At 39.2% G+C, this 24,462-nt stretch overlaps 1 protein-coding gene across 4 annotated transcripts in view; it reads right to left on the bottom strand.

The window, feature by feature from the left end:
* The window catches only part of mbtps1 (membrane-bound transcription factor peptidase, site 1), a 119,715-nt gene that overhangs the window by 80,924 nt on the left and 14,329 nt on the right, over positions 1 to 24,462 (bottom strand). For 3 of the 4 annotated variants that reach the window (XM_073069779.1, XM_073069781.1, XM_073069782.1), the window contains exons 2-5: positions 8,192 to 8,703; positions 7,354 to 7,611; positions 3,355 to 3,558; positions 654 to 764 (exon numbers count right to left, since the gene is read on the bottom strand). In XM_073069779.1, coding sequence (XP_072925880.1) covers positions 654 to 764; positions 3,355 to 3,558; positions 7,354 to 7,611; positions 8,192 to 8,339 — 721 coding nt within the window. In that variant the 5' untranslated portion in view covers positions 8,340 to 8,703. The remainder of the gene's footprint in view (positions 1 to 653; positions 765 to 3,354; positions 3,559 to 7,353; positions 7,612 to 8,191; positions 8,704 to 24,462) is intronic. The other variant, XM_073069783.1, reaches the window with a different exon arrangement.

The following is a 24,462-nucleotide window of genomic DNA, read 5'->3' as shown; positions in this document are numbered from 1 at the left end:
TTTCCACTGCTAAGAACTAAAACTACTACCAAAACAGAGAATTTGTATGGAAAATATACACCGATAATTTAGCAAAAGCAGTTATTACTTCGGTTGTTAAAATATACCATATGATTTTCTGAAGAACTCTGCTGGAACATAAGAGACTGAAAATCTCCCACTTGTAACTCACCACAATATATCAGTTTGTTTTGCTCCTCTTTCTCTGCGGGGAAGGCAATTTTATTAATTTCTTTGTAGTTGCATCAACCACAAATCTGATCTCTTGGTCTGACACTCATAACAATGGCTACTAATCCTCAAATACAACTTTGCCTTATTCACAAATTAAGGTTGTTAGTCTATAAGATCATAGCCTTCTATGAATCTACTCAAACCATACCAATCTGAGATAAAATGCTGACTACAATTAGAACTATGAAATGGACAAAAATGAACTTTTTGTTAGCATTTTTCAATCAAGTAAATTTTAAAATAATGCAGTGCAGAAAAATAGTCAGTATCCTTTAAACTTTTTCTTAAAATAAAACTTACTAATGGGCACAAAAGAAATGGCCCAAAATTCCAGCAAATCTCAGCTAGTGACACATGATATTCTGAATGAGAAATGCCTATTAAAATTGCTGATAGATGTAGAATTCAAGTGTACACACCATCATCTAAGGTTTTCTCATTGGTCCAGTTGGTTCGTTCCTTTACATTTTTGAAGTGAGGATGTTTTTCACTAAGTCCTGTATCAAACACTGCTACTTTTACACCAGCACCTAAAATATTAAAAAGAGAATTCGTCAAACAGAAAATCTAAACAATGCATGCCCATTCTGGTAACACACATAAAATGCTGGTGGAACAGAGCAGGCCAAGCAGCATCTATAGGGAGAACCACTGTCAACGTTTTGAGCCGAGACTACTATCTCTTACTATTTCTCCTTTCAGTTAGTCCTGACGAAGGGTTTCAGCCCGAAACGTCGACAGCGCTTCTCCCTATAGATGCTGCCTGGCCTGCTGCGTTCCACCAACATTTTGTGTGTGTTGCTTGAATTTCCAGCATCTGCAGATTTCCCTGTGTATGTCCATTCTGGTGTTGGGTATATTCATTCAGGCACTAATTGACCCACAAGCAAGAGAGGCACATATATATTAAGATTTTCAGACAAAGCTGTGAAGTATGGTGACTACTATGAGGACTGGAAGCATATCTTACTTCCTAACTTAGGGGAGTGGAAAATATATCTGTACTCAAGAGACAAGTTGTGAGCAGCCAGCTATTTAACAGATAAACACTTTTTTTCTTGAATTGCCTTTAGGGTTTTAGCTCCTAAAGTACAGAACAGAAGCTGCAGTGCTTCAAAATTCTCTCTTTTTTAAATGACTAGCTTTCAGAAAAACTATAAGAGCCTGTATTTTTTCCCACTAAGACAGTCCCAAATGTGGACAGTCTGACTCACTGAGCCACTCACCTACAATAATGAACCCCACCCACAACCCATCCTTAATTGCAAGAGTACAAGCATTGGCCGCCTCATATAAAAGACTTCCATGGCATTTATATAAATATGCATGTTTTATTTTGGTTAACACAAAGACCAAGTTACTGTAGCAACAACTTGATCAGCAGAACGTCAATGGTGAGCAACTTTCACTCTATATAACTCTATGATCTCTGCTGCTGCTTGCTATAAGCTACAACTGGTATTACCAGAAGATGACTTGAAATGGAAATTAAGGCAAATGAATGTTAAAAATATGGAATTATCTGCCAAGTAGTCTGTAAAGACAGAGTATATTAAAATAAATCAAATACTGGGTATAGTTCTTCTAGTAAACAGGTAACTGAGCAGCTGTCTTCAGGAACTTTATTAGTAGCCTTTACATAGTTAATATTGTAGGCAGAAAAAGCACTACACATGATTCAAGTGTCCATGGAAGACAGTAGTGGAGATGACAAGCCTTCATATGAACAGAACAAATTCACAAGGTCCTTTTAACTTGAGATAGAAAATCTGCTACACCTGTTCTGGGGCATGCAAAGGTGAAAAATTGGATTTAACATAGTAATTGATACAAGTTGAACGGGTTTCAAAGCAATTTAGGTTTCACAATCTACCAGTAATTTAAAGTCAAATAATTTACAGCTTTTAAGATCATTCATTTGACTGTATTCACAGGGTGAAGAACTGCAAAGAACCAACCCCACAACTGTGATCAAGTGATCCAGCCACACTGTGCTAAAATAAATGTGTGGGCTACAAACATTACTGATCTAAGGAAACACACAGACATATACACACTTTAACTATAGATGACCCTGTAGCGATGAGCTACACACAGCGCTGAAATAATGACACGCAGTCGGTAAGTCGTTTCGAGACTAGTTTATTCAAACTTCGCGGCGCTGGCATTTAAACCCTAGCGCCCGCCCTCTCCGGGCGGAAATGACATCAGAGGTGCATTACCAAAGTCTCCCCCCGCGCACTGGCTATTTGTGAGCCGATTCGCCTGCGCAGAAAAGTGGGTCGCCACAACCCCACATTTCTAGGAAACAGACTGCCTCTTTTGAAATGACAAATATTTTGGCATAAAAAATTCTTCACCAACAGAAATTATATATTAACTATCTTTATGTAGATTACCTTTTATTCTAAGTCAATGAATTCACTAATAAACAATTAAAGACAATTTAACACCGAAATTACTGATGAATCTATTAAGCATTTCATATTAAGATCACAGCTAGGGCCTTTTGTCCAGCCTCTTTAATGAAGAAATAATTAACACAACTGACTCTAGTGCACAAACTAGATTTCTACACTATATAGATTTTTTTTCATGAAGTACTGATGAAAAGAAAAGCTAGTTACAGTAAGTGGAGGAATGCTAACCAAAGCCAACTGAATCCCAAATATTTGGCAGGTTTGTCACCATATTTCACAAGTGTTTGTTCAGATTATGTTAACTGACTTCTATTTGTGCTCAAATTGCTCTTAAAATCAAACAATTAGCATAATATATAACATCTTTTAAAAACTCAAGACCGATGGGTCAGTCAAAACTAGTTTTAGATCGGGTTTCCAACATAATGAGTTCCTTATAGCCAAGAGTGTATTTACAAGTTTCCAAATATAGATTTACTCAAATATTGAGTTTATGAAGATAGTGATTTACATAACATTAATTATAACATTTCCATTAATACTATTCTCTGCAGCAAATTTGCACAGCTGAAAAATTACTAATTGCACCTACAAAAATAAATATCTAATGATCATGTCGGAACTGTCAAAAACCAAGTCTCATTTAAGCTTCTATCAAACATCAGATTGTTTACTTGCATACATAATGTTCTATACTTACCTGTATGTCCCATCTGCCATAATACATCTGCCTGAAGAGTCTGAGCTACTTGCCGTGGGATAGCCCTTAACAGACGTCGGCTTGAGTGCCTGCCTGTAGCATGCCAGAATCCAGAGCTCAGGGAGAGGCTGGTTCTCCTCAGAGGTCTTGAAGACTGCCACTTCTGTGTCCATCGACTATCATTGCATGGTGGAGCAGAGTCTGCTGCAACAAAATGAAAATAAAATTTAAGTATACAAGGGAGCAAGAAACCTCACCTACACCAAATTGCCAAATAGTACATTGATTTTTGTTTTGTGGTTTCGATCTGGTAATTTACCATATTTTACTGCTGAAAGCTTAAATCAAATTTGTTGGCAGTCTATAGTACAAGTTTCAGATTCAGATTATTTATCAGATGTGCATAGAAACATAGTGAAATACGTTACCATTAACAGCCAAGACAAGACATTAACAAGACAAAATCTGCAGTTGCTGGAAATCCAAAGCAACATGCACAAAATGCTGGAGGAGCTCAGCAGGTCAGGTAGCATCTATGGTGAGAAATAAACAACTGACATTTCGGACCAATACCCTTTATCAGGACTGGTAAAGAAAGGGGAAAGAAGTCAGAATAAGGTGGGGGGAGGGGAGGTGGTAGTACAAGGTGGCAGGTGATAGGTGAACCCAGGAAATGGGGAGATGTGCAGTAAAAAGCTGGGAAGTTGTTCAGTAAAAGAGATTAAAGGCTGTAGGAGGGGTAATCTGATAGGAGAGGGCAGAAGACTATGGAAGAAGGGGGAGAGGTGCCCAGAGGGAGATGATGAGCAGGTAAGAAGAGAAGGTGTGAGAGGAAAACAGGAATGGGGAATGGTGAAAAGGTGGGGGGGGGGGGGGGGGGGGGAATGGAAGAGCCAAGTACTGTAAGTTCAAAAAATCAATGTTCATGCCATCAGATTGGAGGCTAGCTAGACTAAATACAAAGTGTTGCTCCTCCAACCTGAGAGTGGCCTTCATTGTGACAGTACAGGAGGCAATGGACTGACATGACAGAATGGGAATGGGAAGTAAAATTGAAATGGGTGGCCACTAGGAAATCCCACTTTCTTCTGGCAGACGGAGCGAAGGTGCTCGACAAAGCAAACTCACTATCTACATCAGGTCTCACTAATATATAGGAGGCTACACCAGGAGCACCAGATACAGCAAAAGATCCCAACAGACTTGCAGGTGAAGTGTTGCCTCACCTGGAAGGATTAAATGGTAGTGAGGGAGGAGGTGTAGGGACAAGCGTAGGCTTGTTCCACTTGCAATCCAAGATGTACTGGGGGCAGCCCGCAAGAGTCTCCACATATTCTGGTGCGTACATGGCATGCCCACAATGTACAGCAGTACAATACAAGCAACAACAAAGCAAAACAAGAACAAAACAAGCCCTTTTCCTCATTCCTTCATTTGTAAGTACAGTACACAAATTGAGGGAGTGCTACACTTTGCAATTCCAGATTATATGATTGAAGCACCTCAGTAATTTTATATAAATAAATATTCAGCAAACCAAATACCAAAGATATTAGAAATTAATTGAGTTCAGAAACTAGAGCATTAATTTGTTTGTCACCGTGGGTCCAAGGGTCTGCTTTTGGAAGTTTTAGCACATATGCGCCCCATACTTTATTCTTCTTGTTCACATACAGCCTCACTTTGTGTTTTTGCAAATCATACTAAAATAGGTGACATCAAAAACTTTCAAACAGGTTATCAAAAATTACAGAGGGAAATCTCAATTAACTAGCAAAGTGAGCTAACGATTGGCAAAGGCTTTCAATTTGGGTCAGTGCAAAGTGTTGAACTGAGTACTCAAACCAGGGTTGGATATACACAATGAAAGTTCTGCCTTGGGGCATGGATACTAGTTCACTGAAAGCAGCTTTGAAGATACAAAGGATGGTAAATAAGGCATTTGGCACATTGGCCAAATTCATCAGGGTGTCGCGAATAGGAGCTGGGATGTTATGTTGCAGTTATGCAAGATATTGGGGAGACTGCATTTGGAGTATTGTGTAGTTTTCATCATCTACTAGACAACCGGGTGACCCGTTGGGGCACCCTTTGAGAGAAAGGTAGTGCAGAGTGATGTGATGTGCTTTGGAAATTAAAGAAGAAAAACTCAGTTTATTAAAGAAGAAAGACGCATAGCAAGACAAATATAGCTCCTCCTCGTTTAACGAAGGACAATTTTGATGACAACATTTCTGGTTGATCTGCCACCCTTCAAGAATACTCTAACGCTTTCATTTCTTTTTCCCTGGCTTAAAGCTACATACAGCTGACCATGCTGGAATACCAGTTTCTCCAGATAAATCAACACATTCTCCATGGTTTGGCCTTGTGCCTATGTATAGTCATAGTAAAGCATGACTGTATCGGGAACTGGCTCCGCTGAAGAAGGACATCTTCCCCTTCTGATAAATTGAGAGTAATTCTTGGGATCATGACAATGTCATTTTTGAACACACCAGTGTTTATCTTTGCTACGATGAGATTTGTCGTGCAGTTCTTCCACTATCATTTGCGTTCTATTGCAAAGTCCTAGTGGATCCAAGTCCCTCACTGAAATGATGGGAGATCCCCTCATCAATTCCAGTTTAGGTGCTGGCAATCCAGAGAGTTCGACCGAATCAAGGAATTCGGTTGGAAAATGAGTGGCGTTTGCCACTCCCAACGATGTTTGGTGTCATCTCTTGACCATAATGTCCCCTTTCTCTTTCCGCACGGTATAATTAGGCTGTCCATTTTTTTTTACCCGAATGCTGGATAGAAGATACAAAGCAGTAACGCCAAAGCCTCCAGGATGCTGATTTTTCTTGATGATGTGGATGACGCTCTCCTAAATGGACGTGATACTCCTGCCCTTTTGCTACGGTTGGTGTCGCTGCTGTGAGAATTGTGAGGCGCTGCTGAGGCTGGCCGTGCACATGCGTCATGGTGTCGCGTCACGGTTTCCATGGAAGGTGGAATCGGCTCGGGTTGTGGAAAGCGGAACCTGCTGATTGACGAGTGAGCAATTTTATATGAATATATAACCCTGAACTTTGCATGCATTCTGTAGGTTAGCGCATTTTAAGTCGACTCATTCAAAAAAAGTGCCGCTGTAATGCACCGTTTGGGCTAATTGGAAGTCACAAACAGACAAACAGAGCATGAGAGTTTTAGTAGTATCTTGTTCTTCGGCTGTCCATCGATTTCGATGTTGACTGAGGACTGGGCAAGGTTGTATGGAAGACCGGCAGTTGCCCATGCTGCAAGTCTCTCCTCTCCACGCCACTGATGTTATCCAAAGGAAGGGCGCTAGGCCGATGCAGCTTGGCACCGGTGTCGTCGCAAAGCAATGTGTGGTTAAGTGCCTTGCTCAAGGACACAACACACTGCCTCAGCTGAGGCTCGAACTAGCGACCTTCAGATCGCTAGACCGATGCCTGAGCCACTTGGCCACACGCCAACACTAATATATTATAGGAAAGATATGATTAAATTGAAAAGGGTGTAGAGAAGACTTGAGAACACTGCCAGGACTGAGGGCCTAATTATAGGGGGAGGTTGGGACAGGCTAAGATTTTATTCCCTAGAAAGGGATTAATGGACAGGGATTTTTTTTCCCTAGGGAAGAAAAATGAAAAAAAAATAGGTTTATAGTGAGAAGAAAGATTTAAAAAGGACCTGAGGGAAATGCCTCTTCATCTCATTGGTGGTGTGTATATGGAGTGAGCTGCCGGAGGAAGCAATTGAGGCCGGTAAAATGACAACATTTAAAAGATATTTGAATATATATTTATATAGGAGGGGTTTAAGAGGGTTATGGGCCAAACACTGGCAAATGGAACTAGCTTTGCATACACCATGTTTGACATGAATACATTGGGCCAAAGGGCTTATTTCGATGCTGTATTACCCTCAGACTATTTTGTTATATTATTTTTGCTAATTCTGAATCAATATCGTTTACTTTATTATACTTACTCTCTGTGAATTTGAGGGAGCGGATGACTTTTCTTTGAGGCGTAACTCGTTTAATATGTGGATGATCTTCTAGAGTTAAGACGATGTGCTGCTGCTTCTCTTTAATTTGTACCACCTCAAAGTCACTTGGATAGTCACTGGCAGGATTGTCACGAGGAACTATTCGCCATTCCACCACATCCATATTTTTCATTGCACTAGAAATAAACTTACTCCTGGCTGTGGCAGTGAAGTACCCCTTAAAAGCAACAATGTACTCTAAAATTAAAACAGAAAACATTACAATTAAAATTACCTTTGATACACAGCTATTAGACTTTTTTTATTCACCCCCATCAGCACTGATTGAACAGATATTGAAAAGCTCAAATCTGCTACTACATCCTGAGGGGAAAAAAGCAAGGAATGTCAGGAAAACTGCAGGGAACTGCAATAATTGGAAATACCAGCAACACAGATAGCTGACAAAGTGATTGTGACCTCTAAGGAGCAGCAAGATGAATAAATTGTTCCTTTCTTCAGGGAGATAACCATCAAGTATCAGATGTATGTGCTCTCAGGATTCTTTTTTACTCCAGTTCAATAAAAGCCACTTATCATTACTCTAACCTTCTGTCTTTCCTCCCATCACCCTACTCTAGATTTGAAAAATCATTAGCAAGCTGCCACTTTATTCAAATGCATTGTAATCAACTCTAAACCCAATAGAAAATAAGGCACTTACTTCAGCCAACCCTACCCAATGTGCTATTTCAGTATATTTGAACATTACATCAATGCAGTTGACAAAAAAAAAGTTAAACTAGTTACTTAGTGTGAAACTAGATCACTTACTTACCATGTTCAACATTAGAGGAAGTGTATTCCAACTTCAAAGTCAGATGGGTACAATTTGGACAAATTTTGTGCCGCAATTCCGTACCAAGTCGTCCCCCACTGCACAATACCACCACAACCAACAGCAGCCAGGTACACTCCAATCTCATGGTCACAGAATCCTAAATTTCCAAAAGCCCAGAAATCCGATCGTTTTGTGATGTCCACAAGGGTCAGTTCATTTTCCTTAATATAAAGGTTCTCATATTGATGTGCAATTTGCAAAAGATGTTTGCAAAATAAGCTACTTTTGTTTTCATGATATTGAGGCAATTGTTAACAATGCAGCCTTGTTCAGAAGGCTATCATTTCTTTCTTCGCTTCTTCTCCATGGCACCCAACTGCTGCAATCACAACTGTTGAAGGACGTGGACTGAAGAATCCATTTGCAATTAAGGGGGAAGGAGGACAAAGTGTTGGGGGCAGAGAATTCTGAAGGAAAATCCACCAGTGTAGCTTGACAGATGACCAATTCTGTTGAAATAGTAAAGACATGAAAAGGATCAGGTTTTTAATAAAAAGAGGAAAAAAAGTACAGTAACAGATCAAATTTTAATAGATTTTTTCATCTCCCAACACACAGTATCACCACTTAGTAAGCAAAGGATGAGATTCCCTCCTATTATTTCCAAAAAACTGTATTTCTCACTAATCAATGCAATGTTTTATTTCTCCTCCCTCTTTTTCCCCTAAAGGAGGTATGCAATCTGCTAACACCAACTCTGTCATTTTCTCATGAAGAGAATGAGAAGTTACATAAAAAGGCAATTGCACTGTTAAAAATTCAGAGTACATGTACAGGTTTACTGATACTCAAAGGGCACTGTGACATTTGATGACAAAGGGACTACAAATATTAGAATATGCAAGAAAAGAACAGAACACTGAAAGATCTGAAATAAAATACAGATGGCTCCAAAGATGCTGCCTGACCTGATTTCTTAATTTATTTTGTTGTATTATAAAAGTGCGTGGTTCAATGCAATAAATTATAAAGACACTAATGGATTAAGTAACTGAGTAAATCAGTGATAAATGGATTTCACTGTGGACAAATAAATGTATTAAAATGGATTTTCAATAGAACCATGCCCTTTTAAATAATGTGTAAACGATTTCTCCAACTTTTTGGCCTTTCTCAAATTTCAGACAAGCCTTCAGCGTATTTTCAATTTCTAAATGCAGCCCTTTTTTCTTTAAAGCTTTTATATATACTCAGTGTTTCTTTTTTATAGTTCTTGGGAATTGATCTCTCCCTCCTGGTTAGGTATCTGAGCAAGATGAAAATCAGCGGAGATTCAGAGACTTTGGGCTCAGAGTGCAAAAATTATTTATTATGGACAGGAATAGACAATAACTGAACTTCCCAGGCAATGTTGGCCTTTCTATCTGGAGCATACCAAAACCAATAGGGTTTGAAGTAGTCATGCTCTAGCTATTTAAAAACTCAATGAAAGGAATCTAGGCTTCAATTAAGAATTACTTGAATAGATGCAATGGTTGAAATTACAAGGAGAAATTAATGCCTACTAAAGCTGTACTTTCTGGGAGATACAAGGTTGTATGGAGATGGGAAAGAGTTTGATCTGACTAATTTAAAACTAATTTGAGAGCAGATATTCTGTCACCATCTAAACAATTTCCAAAAGGATTAAAAGTGTTGGGATAGAAAACATTGTCCTCATATGAGAAGGACTCCTCTCAAAAATTATTAAGATGAACATCCGTACACAAGACCTAAGATTCAAACTTAGAGTTTTCTTAGCTATATTAACTAAAAGAACAAACAGAAAGCAAATGCGTTTCTACGACAAAGTTGGATGCAATTTTATCTACTCCCAATACATTAATAAAGAGACGGTTCCTGGGAGTTGGTATACAATCAATTAACTCCTTGCAAGTAGCAAGAATATCACAGTATCTTTAATATTTACACAATTTTAAAAAATGGCCAGGACATAATCAAGTCATGTGAAAAATTATGTGTGAGAAGCCATTCCTGCCATTGAGCATATCTATAAGGAGCACTGGCACATGAAAGTAGCAATCATAATCAAGATCTAGAACATCCAGGCCATGCTCTCTTCTCACTGCTGCCATCAGGCAAGGGGTACAGGAAACTGGGGTCCCACACCAAAAGGTTCAAGAACAATTCAGGTTCTCTTCAACCAGCATAGATAACTCAGCTTAACACTGAACTGAATCCACAACACGGACTCAGCAACTCAATATTATTTATTAATTAATTATTTTGTTTTTCTTTTTGTCTTTGCACCGCTTGCTGGCTTTTGCACTGGTTTTTTGTCTGCTTTTGTTCATTGATTTTATTGTGCTTCTTTATATCTACTGTGAATAATTGCAAGAAAATGAACCTCAGATAGTATAAGTGACATGTAAGTACTTTGACAATAAATTTACTTTTGATTTATTTTTTAAACTTTAATGACCATCCATCAGAAATAAAAATAATTGGAAACTAAGATTTGATATGAAGAGTAAAGGCTGAGGGCACAAAAGGAGAGTAAGGCCTGTGATATAGTTGAAGGTATGAGGAAGTTAAATGATAAAAGCAATGATTCAGTGTTTAATTATGGATCAAGAATATAAATAATGTATTATGAATAAAAATAATTGATCAGTTTATAAGAACTTAAGGGAGACAAAATGCAACCACAAAATACAGATAGCTGACAAATGCAAGCTATCAAAACTTCTGGAATCTAGTAAAAGTAGAAAAGAGCAAACGTAATTCTGCAGTAATCTGCACAGGAAGCCCAAATCAGATTTCACCAGACTCAGAATGACAAATGGCAGCCAGGGACAAAAGTAATTGATCATTTTATGTTCTATTTAAATTGAGTTTGGCTTAAATGGTTGCAATTATTTGTGTACCTGCATTTCAGTAATTGCTTACATTAGCTATTGCTGCTTTTTTAAAATAATTATGCATGGTTGTTTTTAAACATCACAGATTAAATAGATTCATAAGCACGGCTTCTTCCATGTTCATCATCCCCTACAAGAATGCTATCACTGGCATATGCAAGTGGCTTCACTGCTGATGAATCAAAGGGGTGAATAATACTGAACACAATGAAAATTGATTTCTCCATAGAGATCATGGAAAATGGAACCCTAAGCAATGACTCTTCTCACAGTGACATCTATACTTACAACCCAAACCACTTCACAACATTTCATAACAAACAGATTTTGCTCATCATCCATAAAAAAAGTTTTTAAAAAACCAAATCTCTTTGAAAGAAAGCATGCTTTTCACACTATCTTATTAGAAGGTAAAACTTACAACTTGTCAGGACATGACAGTCAGCATATTACTTTCCCTCCCTGTTCATATTTAATACTCACTCTACTTTGTGTTCACATCCAAGCACCAATCTCAAACAAGGCCAAAGGTGAATAGTTACAGCAAAGTTGATTTAAAGCATCTAATGGCCCTTCAGGCCTTTACTTGTTTGCAAGACAACCATTCAGCTTTAGACACTATCAAGGCCTTGGTCGAAACACTAGTCTGAGAACTGAAGTCCAGAAGTTAGACAAGCATGACTGCCCTTGATCTCAAAGTAGAATTTGACAAAGCATGGCACCAATGATCTTGATAAAAAGTCATTGCCTATCACTGAAAATATTTATTGCTAGAGTCATAACTGCAAAAAAAACATGACTTATGTCCCTTTTGTATGAGGTCAATCATCACAACTCCAGTATATCAGTGCAGGAGTTCCTCAGGGCAACCATCTTCAGCAGCTTTATCAATGGTCTTCCTTCCTCCTTCAGATGTTGAATGAGAGTATTCACTTACAAATGAATCAGCTCACGATTGTGAATTCTGGTTACACAATGACCTTCCCACCAAGCAGAAGCCTAAATATCTATCATTTATACTATCAGAAAGTCTCCCACCATTAACATGCTAGAAACTCACTGGCATGAAGGAGTTCATATGAATGGGATGCTGCATGACACCCAAAAAGGTTTGCTAACATCCCAATGGGCACAACTCAACAGCATGAACTCAACAGCATGATGGCATCTTCTCTACTTCCTCAGAAAATGTACTTCAACCAATCTTTAAACAAGCCATGGTAGTGTAGCAGTTAGCACAATGCTAGTACAGCTCAGGGCATCAGAGTACAGTTCAATTCCAACATCATCAGTAAGGAGTTTCTAAGTCCTCCTGTGGAATGCATGAGTTTTCTCCAGGTGCTCTGGTTTCTTCCCTCAGGGTAAAGATGTATTGGTTAGTAAGTTAATTGGTCATTGTACAGACGGCCCTCCTTATCTGCGAGTGATTGGTTCCAGGACCTCTCGCAGATACCCAAAAAAGCGGATGCTCAAGTCCCTTATATAAAATGGCGTAGTATTTGCATATAACCTACGCACATCCTCCCGTATACCGTAGATTTCGCACTACAGAGCGCACCTGATTAAAAGCCGCTGGCTCTAATTTTAGAAAGAAAATCAATTTTGTACTTGTACAGGCCGCACCGGATTTTAGGCCGCAGGTGTCCCACGTTGTAATATGAGATATTTACACAGAAAGATATTACACGTGAGGATTTTTTTAACTTTTAATTAAATCCATATGGTAACAAACAAATACATATTGCAAATGCTTTTTTTCGAACCGTGCCTGTAATACGGCTACTTTTAAATATACATACGTATCGGTAACACACAAATTACGTTGCATACATATTCCAATATCTCCTAGCGACTGGTAAAAATATATATACTGCAGCCTACCAGGAAAAGTTATTGATCGCCTTTAACTTAAAAGCAGCGTTTTGGCTCCGCCGCTCCCCCCCCCCCCCCCCACCTTCCCGTTTATCGCAAACCGGTATTTCCCACAAGACGCGGCGAAACCGGATATAACGTCTAGCATTCCGGGCTGTAGTACAGAAAACATACTAACAAATGAATTACTAAGCGAAAATATTATAAACTAAATAACTGCCATAAATGCTTTTCTTCGAGTGTTTTCCATGTTGATGAGGGTGAGTACAAATGACTGATTTACAATAATTTAATTGTGAAAGTGCGCTTGATTTATCGTACAATTTCATTGGACCTCTGTGAACTACTCATCAATTTTATTGGTCTACTGTTACGAGGCAAAATGTTTTTGGCGGCATGAAAAAAAATCATGCATTAGCCGCACCGTAGTAAAGGCCGCAGTGTTCAAAGCTGATCAAAATGTGGGAAAAAAGTAGCGGCTTAAATTCCGGAATCTACGGTACTTTAAATCATCTCTAGATTATTTATAATACCTAATACAATGAAATGCCATGTAAATAGTTGTTATACTGTAATGTTTAGGGAATATTGACAAAAAAAACTGTACATGTTCCTCTCGCTCACAACACAGGCAGTGAATGAATGAGATGCTGATTCTCCCGTGATCTTTACATTCTTGAGGCTGTAGCGCTTTACAGAGCCAGCCAGCCATCCCTTACTAACCTTAAACTCTTTTCTCTCGCTCTCATCAACCCCATCACAGTAGTGCTCATAGAGACTAAGTGCGTTTTCACATATAATTTGGCCATCGACAGGGTTATGCTTCTGTGACATTTCCTCTAGCCACACACTTAATGCTTTCTCAGTCTTTGCAAGCACTTTATCACGAATCAGAGACCATTTTTGCCGTTGTAAGGGCAGCACTAATACTACCACGAATTTCAGCTTCTTTCTACTTTATTGTGTGAATGCTCAATTCATTCTTACCGACCTTACAACCCACTTCGGAAAGCTACATGCCACTTTTCAAAAGATCTAATATTTCTACTTCCTCGGCGAGAGATAGCACTTTACATTCCCTCTTAGTCTTTGAGGAATTGCTTAGACCACGTAATTGCTTTTCAGGAGTCTTTTTTTCACAGGAACAAAGTAGCGAACGAACGAGATGCGAGGCAAATAATGCTCGAGCAACGAGTGCTGGAAGAGCACTTCTGGGTTTTTTCAATTCACGGTTGGTTGAATTCACGCATGCAGAACATGCAGATAAGGAAGGCCGACTGTACGTTGTGCCATGATTAGGCCAAAGTTAAATCAGAGGTTGCTGAGCAGCACAGCTCAAAGGGCTAGAAGGGCCTATTCCACATGATATATCAATAATAGTAATCAAAAATACATAATAAAAGACCAACAAATTGAAGATGATAAATGTAGAAAATACCACGAGAAACCAGAAACAATCCATTGCATTAGAGGATCCTGCAGCAGTTTAACCCAATCTGATTACCTACACAGGCGCAAGTAGGCACAGGCATCATTCACCAAAACCTTGCTTTAAGATACAAATTCATAAAAGACACCACAACTTGCTATAAATACAAGCCTGATCCAAGTCAGAATCCTACAAATTATATGACTGATCCATTATTACAGATAGAGGAATCCACAATAACCAATTGCTTATAACATTGCAGGAAAAACAAGCAGAAACAACTTAATTAACAGATATAGCCAATACAAACACACATAACATACGGAAATAAGTGGAAAAACAACAAAAATATGCTGAATTAAAAGAGGAAACTGAAAGATTATGGAACATGAACAGGGGAATTATTGCCCAAATAGTAATATCTACAACTGGTGTCAATAGCAATAGCATTAAACAATTGGGCCTAAACAACGATATTTATGTAACTCTCCAGAAAGCCACAATACTAAACACCACTAAAATAAATACCGTAGATTCCGGACTACAGAGCGCACCTGATTAAAAGCCGCTGGCTCTAATTTTAGAAATAAAATCAATTTTTTAATTGTAAAGGCCGCACCGGATTTTAGGCCGCACCGCTACTTTTAAATATACATACGTATCGGTAACACAAATTACGTTGCATATACTTTTTTACTGAACAGCACGAACAACATTCCAATATCTCCTAGCGACTGGTAAAAATATATATACTGCAGCCTACCAGGAAAAGTTATTGATCGCCTTTAACTTAAAAGCAGCGTTTTCGCTCGGGTCTGATGAGCTCATGTAACGCGATCGGGTCTAATCGGGTCTGATGCGCTCGGGTCTGACGCACTCGGGTCTGAGGCGCTCGCGTAACGCGATCGGGTCTAATCGGGTCTGATGCGCTCGGGTCTGACGCGCTCGGGTCTGATGTGCTCGCGTAATGCCCCCACCTTCCCGTATATATCCCACAAGACGCGGCGAAACCGGGTGTGACGTCATAGCATCCCGGGATGTAGTACAGAAAACAAATATAGTTAAAACACTTCTAACTTTAACTAACAAATGAATTACTAAGCGAAAATATTATAAACTAAGTAACTGCCATAAAGGCAGCACAATGCTTTTCTTCGAGTGTTTTCCATGTTGATGAGGGTGAGTACAAATGACTGATTTACAATAATTTAATTGTGAAAGTGCGCTTGATTTATCGTACAATTTCATTGGACCTCTGTGAACTACTCATCAATTTTATTGGTCTACTGTTATGAGGCAAAATGTTTACGAGGCGGCATGAAAAAAAACCATGTATTAGCCGCTCTGGATTAAAGGCCGCAGAGTTCAAAGCTGTTCAAAATGTGGGAAAAAAGTAGCGGCTTATAATCCGGAATCTACGGTAGCCACAAAGTTCCTAGCAATTGAGAAATGAGTGTGCTTACCTCAAGTTTTCCCAAATTGAACTAATAAAAAAATTAAAAATGTAATAATAATAATAATAATAAATGACACCACCCAGGACAAAGCAGTTCCTTTCATATCAATGGATCTGGGGTTGAGAGGGTAAACAGCTTTAAGTTCCTCGGCATCCACATCACCGAAGACCTCATGTGGTCTGTACACACCAGCTGTGTGGTGAAAAAGGCACAACAGTGCCTCTTTCACCTCAGACAGTGGAGTAAGTTTGGTATGGGCTCCCAAATTCTTAAGAACTTTCTACAGGGGCACAACTGAGAGCATCCTGACTGGCTGCATCACTGCCTGATATGGGAACTGTACCTCCCTTAATCACGGTATTCTGCAGAGAGTGGTGTGGACAGCCCAGCGCATCTGTAGTTGTGAACTTCCCAAGATTCTGAACATTTACAAAGACAGGTGTGAAAAAGGGGCCTGAAGGATCATTGGGGACCCCAAGTCACCCCAACTACAATCTATTCCAGCTGCTATCTTCTGAGAAACTGTACTGCAGCATAAAAGTCAGGACCAATAGACTCCAGGACAGCTTCTTCCACCAGGCTACCAGACTGATTAACTCATGCTGATTGAGTGTATTTCTATGTTACATTGACTGTTCTATTTATTATAAATTACTATGATTGCACATTTAGAGGAGACGTAACATAAAGATTTTTCTCATGTATGTGAAGGATGTATGAAATAAAGTCAATTCAATTCATCAGCATCTTATTAACTAACCTGAACATTCATCCTCTGTGCTGTTATTGCATTTAGGATTCAGTGTTCTCCATCTCCAAACTGCACTGCATTTACCCACATGGGTCAGTCCAAGAGCACCTCATCAATGCCATGACCTCTAATGCTAACAGGGACAGCTAGCACATGGAAATGCCTCTCTCTACTGCTTCACTCAAAGTTCCACACTACCCCAATTCGGAATTCTTAATCACCATTCTCTTGTGTGTTTGAATCTTAGAATTCGCTATCCAGCAGCATTATCCAGAGGAGATTCACCAGCATGCTGAATGATTAAAGAGCATGTTTTATGAGGACAGACTGAGTAAGCTAGATCTTCTCTGTCTAGAGAGCAGGAGGATGAGATGTCTTGATAAAACTGCACAAGATGATAAAAGATATAAATGGAGTGAACAGCCAGAGACTTTTTCCTCAGGGTGGAAATGGCAAATAGTCGTGAGCGTAAATTTAAGGTGATTGATGGAAAGTATAGGGCTAGATGTCAGGGGCAAGCTCTTTACACAGAATGGTGGATGTGTGGAACAACCTTCCAGGTGTGTTGGTAGAGGCAGATACATTAAAGACATTAAAGAAACTCTTAGTTAGGCACATGGATTATAGAAAAATAGAGGGTTATGTGGAAGGGAAGGGTTAATTGATCTTGGAAGGTTAAAAGTTTGGCATAGCAATGTGAACTGAAGGGCCTGAACTGTACTGTACTGTGCTGTCGTGTTCGATGTAAAATGTTTCTCATTTATCATTACAGAGAAAACAACATTTTATGACTACTGCATTGACTGCAAATTGAAAATGGAATTATACAGTGCTGTTTTTCTTTCACAGACAAAGAGGAATACAAAAGATGTCACTGATAGTTACTCATATGAGATGCTCTTTATAGAAATGTACAGATTTCAGGACAGCCTAACAAGGTGGACATTGACAAACTGTTTAATCTTGCTAGAAGATCTAAAAGGTGGGGGGGGGGGGGGCTGGCCATCAGCACCAAGATAAAACTATTCAATTTGGAATTTGTGATTCCAAATGGTTAAAGATTTGCAGCTGATGAATATATTGAAAGACAAGATTGAGAGACTACAGCAAAGTTAATTCCTTGTGATGGGACTGGAAAGTGTGTTAAATGTAGATGCTTAATCATAGTTATTTATGTTGAATGAAGAAGCAGCCTTGTCAGATTATTGAGCCAATTCTTATTTGTGTGCTCGTTTAGAAGGCAGAAATTATTACAGGCTAGAAAATGTTCCAAGTTCAGGATTCTTATACACACAGGATTCTGTATTCTAATTGTTATCCAACATAGCTCTTGGACATCAAATAGCTAATTTAAAAATGAAGTCCAGATATATTTTTTCCACTCCCGTACCACAGATGGCTAACAAATAGTTCACTCATGGCAGGATAGAAGTTTGTTCTATTTTATACTTTATACCAAGAATCTACTAATTGTTTACAGCCAAACTTCATTAAAGACCAATGCACTGCCATAAACCACAAAGAAAGTAAAACACACAGCTTCAATTGAAATACTGCCAAGACTTCATGGGACAAAATGGTCATAGTTCTAATTCCAATGTCTATGCTTTGATACAAATAGGCAAACAATAACAAGAGAGTTAAAAAGCTAACTACCTGTTCATAAAGAGAAAAAAAACAAAATAGATCTTGATGAAATACGGTAGTAAAAGTATGCTTTTCTGTTTGCTTAACGTACTTTTTCCAAAAATAGTTTTTAACTACCTAACAAAGCTAATAAAAATAATCCTCTAATCTGACTTCAAAGCAAGGCAAAGCTGATGAATGAAAGCATGATATATTGCTTTAAATTCTAAAATTTTGGTAAGCTTTTCAGTAATATTCATATCAGTTTACATGTTGTGCAATTACCTGAAAGGACACCGTGTCCACTAGATGATGGCAATCAGAAATATCAAAAATGCTGGAAATACTTATACACAGCACCTGTGTATAAAGAAATGGATATAAAAATTTGAATATAAAAATCCTCACCGCAGAAATCCACACCAGGCTTACTTCCCTCACAGGAAAATAGCCACTCACAGGAGACCTTGCCCACGCCCAGGATTACGGCTGCACAGGTGGAAGGTCAACTGAGGAAGATTTGTACCAGCAAGGCAGCTGGACCGGATGGAGTTTCCCCACAATTACTGAGGGCCTGTGCGACTGAGCTGGGAGAACCACTACAGCGCATCTTCAACATGAGCCTGGAGCAGAGAAGAGTACCCAGACAGTGGAAAACATCCTGTATTGTCCCGGTACCGAAGAAACCACAACCAAAGGAGTTGAATGACTTCAGACCTGTTGCCTTGACGTCGCACGTGATGAAGACCATGGAGCGGCTGATAATACAGAATCTGAGGCCACAAACCAGGCACGCCCAGGATCCTCTTCAGTTTGCGTATAAGGAGAAGGTGGGAGTGGAGGATGCTATCACGTATTTGCTGCACAAATCACTCTCTCACCTAGATGGGGTCAGTTGTGCTGTGAGGATTACATTCCTTGACTTCTCTAGTGCCTTTAACACCATCCAGCCCAAGATCTTAAGGCACAAACTAACGGAGATGGGAGTAGACTCTCACATGGTGGATTGGATAGTGGACTACTTGACAGATAGACCTCAGTATGTGCGGTTGGGAGACTGTAGGTCTGACACGGTGGTCAGCAGCACAGGAGCGCCGCAGGGAACCGTACTCTCTCCGGTCCTGTTCACCCTGTACACATCAGACTTCCAATATAACTCGGAGTCCTGCCATGTGCAGAAGTTCGCTGATGACACGGCCATAGTGGGGTGTGTCAGGAATGGACAGGAGGAGGAGTATAGGAAACTGATACAGGACTTTGTGATATGGTGCAACTCAAACTACCTGCGTCTCAATATCACCAAGACCAAGGAGATGGTGGTGGACTTTAGGAGATCTAGGCCTCATATGGAGCCAGTGATCATTAATGGAGAATGTGTGGAGCAGGTTAAGACCTACAAGTATCTGGGAGTACAGTTGGATGAGAAGCTAGACTGGACTGCCAACACAGATGCCTTGTGCAGGAAGGCACAGAGTCGACTGTACTTCCTTAGAAGGTTGGCGTCATTCAATGTCTGTAGTGAGATGCTGAAGATGTTCTATAGGTCAGTTGTGGAGAGCGCCCTCTTCTTTGTGGTGGCGTGTTGGGGAGGAAGCATTAAGAAGAGGGACGCCTCACGTCTTAATAAGCTGGTAAGGAAGGCGGGCTCTGTCGTGGGCAAAGTACTGGAGAGTTTAACATCGGTAGCTGAGCGAAGGGCGCTGAGTAGGCTACGGTCAATTATGGATAACTCTGAACATCCTCTACATAGCACCATCCAGAGACAGAGAAGCAGTTTCAGCGACAGGTTACTATCGATGCAATGCTCCTCAGACAGGATGAAGAGGTCAATACTCCCCAATGCCATTAGGCTTTACAATTCTACCGCCAGGACTTAGAACTTTTTAAAAGCTATTATTAATGCTTTTTGAGATAGTGATTTAGATGCATATCATATTTTTTACTGAGTTAAGTATTGTATGTAATTAGTTTTGCTACAACAAGTGTATGGGACATTGGAAAAAAGTTGAATTTCCCCATGGGGATGAATAAAGTATCTATCTATCTATCTGATAATCTTTCATCAAGACTGTCTTGATCTTTCTGTCCCTATCTTTTCACTCATCTCCAGCATGTTCTCAATTTTATTACTTCAAAGGAAAATCAAATCTCACTTTTGGCAATAAACCAAGAACCCAGCAAAGAGGAAAGAACAGCAGCTAAAAATATCAGATGTTTGGACATATGTGACTATCTCACCACCTCCAAGTATCTAAACTATTTATTTTCTTCTATCCCTTAATCTCACTCAATCTACCTGTTACATAGGAGTTTATGCCCTCAAAATTAAGTTAAGAAATTAATGATAACAATTCAGTCCATCAGAAATCTTCTTTGTCATAAATTGGACTCTCATACTATTCACTTTCCCAGAAACAAATCAGTCCATCGTTGGTGGCTTTGCTCTAGAATACCCTTCCCAAACCTTCTTCCATCCTCAAGTTTTTTTTCCCTATTTCCTGCCCCAATTCCCTTACATGTGGTTCGCTATCCTATTTCATTTGATAATACTTGTAAAACACTGACACTAGTCAGTCATACAGAATAGAAAGAGGGCTTTTGGCCTACCAGAGTATCCATCTACATTAATCTCATTTATTAACACTTCATCTGTAGACAATTCTCATGCTCATCCAGATGCTTCTGAAATCTGAATATATGCCTCCACCACTTTTTCCAGGCAGTGTTCCAGATTGCAAACACCCAGGTGAGAGAATTCTTCCTTAAATCCTCCCTCACTGTGCCTCACCTTAAACCTTCAATCTTAAACATCACTGCCATGGGAAATAGTTTCTTCCTAATCATATTGATTATTAAGATTAAATTAAATCTACTTTGCTCCGTCCAATTTTCCAGCTGATATATATTCTGCAGCTCAGTAATACCCTCCTCATTATCAACACCACCTATTTTAATGTCTTCTGCACACCTTCTACATTCAGCTCATTAGATGTACAAAACAAATAGAAAAGGACCCACTCCATTTCCTGTAGAACTCCACAGGTTTTTTAGCACAAAAGCAATACTCTACTGTCACTCATCTATTACCATTTGCCTTGGATCCAAGTCTCTAAATCATGTAGACCGGCATTTTACGAAGGAACTTTGTCAAAGGCCTTATTTCAACCACACTGCTTTCAAAGCATTTAATTACCTCTTCAAAAAAAAATTTGATCACATCTCTAAAAATCTGTATGGACTGTCCTCCATCAATTGCTGCCCTCCAAATAAATAACCTGCTAACAATACTTAGCTGCCAAAATCCTTTAAATGTGAAAGTCCTATAATTTTTTCCATTTTCACAAATTTATGAAACCGTCTCTTTGAAGTTATTGACCCAGGACCTGTTGAATGGCTCCCTATTCACATGCCTATACAACCACACACCCCGAAAGGAAGCAGGCTCTGACCGGAATGCTGAGGTCTTGCATGTAAGATAACCATGTCAATCTGACAATAAGTTTACTTAAGTGGAAATATTAAAATTTAAAATGTTTTAATCATTAATTGCATTTTAAAATAGTTGTAAACATTTACACCATTAAACAATTGATCCCTTATAGAAGCAGAGGGACAACACCCCATAGCTGCCTTTCCCTCACAGTCCTTCCTGTCATTCGAATGAAAGAACCTTTTGGTCCTCCACACCTATAATTTCATTTAGGAATAGTGGGTAGCCTCCTAAATTCACATTCATCTGTATTCATTGAATTCAGTGTTGGACCAACTTTCCTGGCAATTGTAACCAGCTGGGCGGTAATAGCAAGTGCCAGCAGTTTCATACTGAACTTGAAGATGATCAAGATCATCAGTTCACTACACTTCCAGCAGTACATCGAAGACTGTATCTGTGCAGTGTTCCTCTCCTTTCCGCCCAGTGTCTTTGTTTGCCAATTTTAAATCAGTTGCTAACCCTCTGATGAAAACACTTAACCCCTAATTACTCAAAATTTCCATGGGATTTAAACTTACAGTATTAAACCTACCATTAAAGTTCTCTACTACAGTGAAGACAAATACTTCACATTTCTTTGGTGCCATCAGTTTGTACCCTCACCTGTACTGTAATCTTTGAGAAGTATCCAGAATTAACCAGAAAGGTTGGTATCAAATAGGGTACTAGAAAAGATTTATTAGAATTGTGCCAAAAAGTGGGGCACCTTTTCCTCTAGCTAAGACTTGATAAATTACTTTGAGATTTAGTAGAACAGTCTGTCTTTGTATACATCACTTATTACACTCAAAGAAACAGGATACAAGAAGCTGCCTCAATAAACTGGTTTTGCCACTTAATATGATTTATGCATTGTACAAACGACTTCCTACTGGCTCTTTAATGTGTATAACACAGAGCAAATTATTTATCTCTTTACTGTTCTTACCTGAATTATGAAGAACTGACAGTGGTGCATTAAATCTCAACTGTCACCTGTCTGCTCATTTCACCACTGGCTTTATTCCTAAAATCTTTTACCATTGCCTGGGAATTTAGTAGAATCTCAAAACTTGGAAACTGTGCCTAACAATTTCAAGTATACAACATGAGAGTTGAAATTTAATTGGACCAGCCACATTAATACTGTAACTACAAGAGCAAACTGGAGGTTCAAATCACTTGCCATGCAATGTTTATCTCCTAGTTTAACAGTTTCCACTATCTACAAGACACAACTCAGAATTATGACAGAATGGCCCATACTTGTCTATCAGAAGGAAACTCCAACATTTAACATGCTCAGTCACTACCTGGGATGAAACAACCCGCTTAAACATTTTTCAAACAAAGTGCTAAAGTAGCCCTCAACTTCTAATCATACTTTTACCCATCTTTTTGTTCCTCAAGTAACTTCTTTCAGCTCTTTATTTTGATCCAATACCTTTGTAGGTGAACAAGTTCCCTTCCACTATGAGACTAACAGAGTGGAATAAGGCAAGGATAAACAAAAATGTAATTTCAGAACCTGACGGCATGTATGCAGAGAATATACAGCACAGGAATAGACCCCACTGCCCACAATGTCTGTGGCAACCATTATGCCAAATTAAATTAATCCCATCTGTTTGCACATGATGCACTTAACTCTATTTTATAATAGTACATTTGCATGTTAAACATTACTACCATATCTGATTCACTACATGACCCCTGCCTTCCCAGCATCTCCAAAACTTGCCTAGCAGTGTGTTCCAGACACCATCACTGAGTTTAAAAGAAAACATACCTTGCACTTCTACAAATTTTCCACTTCTCACCTACACTCTTTGGCATGCAACATTTACACTTTGGAAAAGATGACTACCAACCATATCAATGCTGCAAAAATTTTTTAATAAATTTTTTTATCAGGTCATCCCTCAGCCTCCGACATTACCGAGAAAAAAAATCTATGTTCATCTAATCTCTCCTCATATCTAATATTCTCCAATCCAGGCAATCTCCTGGCTAACCTTTTCTGCTTCCTGTAATGCGGTGACCAGAAATGCACACAATGCACCAAATGTAGCCTAAATAGTTCCGAACTGACTTCCATGCTTCACACCTCAACCAATGAAAACAAGGATGCAGTATGCCTTATTTATTACCACATCTACTTACACTGCCACCAGAGAGCTATGGACTGGTGCCCCAAGATCACCCTGTACATTAATACTCCTAATGTAGCCTTTACTTCATACTTTCCCCCTTACTTTTCACCTCCTAAAGGGCAACAGCTCCACTTGTAACAAATGTAGATGGTGCCAGATTTTGCAAACTTAATAATCAGCCAATGTCAACAACTTCCATCCCATTGCCTTTGACTGCTACAAAAAAAAATCAGATGCTTGGAAATCATTCCCATTGCAAAACATTGTCTGACGCCAAGCTTAAACACAATGTTGTGCTTGACACAGATACAAGATTTTGTGCACATTCCAGCTCGATCCCCAAGACTGCCCAAATTCCACCTAAGTTACAGCATCTAGCTTTATCCCAAATTCCCCTTACTAAACACGTCCCATTTCAGTTACTTCTTAACGACCTACCACTTTGACCAAGTCTTAGGTCACTTGTCCTGGAATCTTTTTGCAGTTCATTGTCATTTTTCAAACACAGATTCTTTGTCTTATCTACAGATTATGCCAATGTTGCCCTCATTTAGCCTCCTAAACATTATCCCACATAAACATGCTGC

The sequence above is a fragment of the Hemitrygon akajei genome, chromosome 17, assembly GCF_048418815.1.
Source record: "Hemitrygon akajei chromosome 17, sHemAka1.3, whole genome shotgun sequence".
NCBI classification, from domain to species: domain Eukaryota; kingdom Metazoa; phylum Chordata; class Chondrichthyes; order Myliobatiformes; family Dasyatidae; genus Hemitrygon; species Hemitrygon akajei.
The sequence above is the reverse complement of the archived record's forward strand: the minus strand, read 5'-3'. Positions and strand labels throughout refer to the sequence as shown.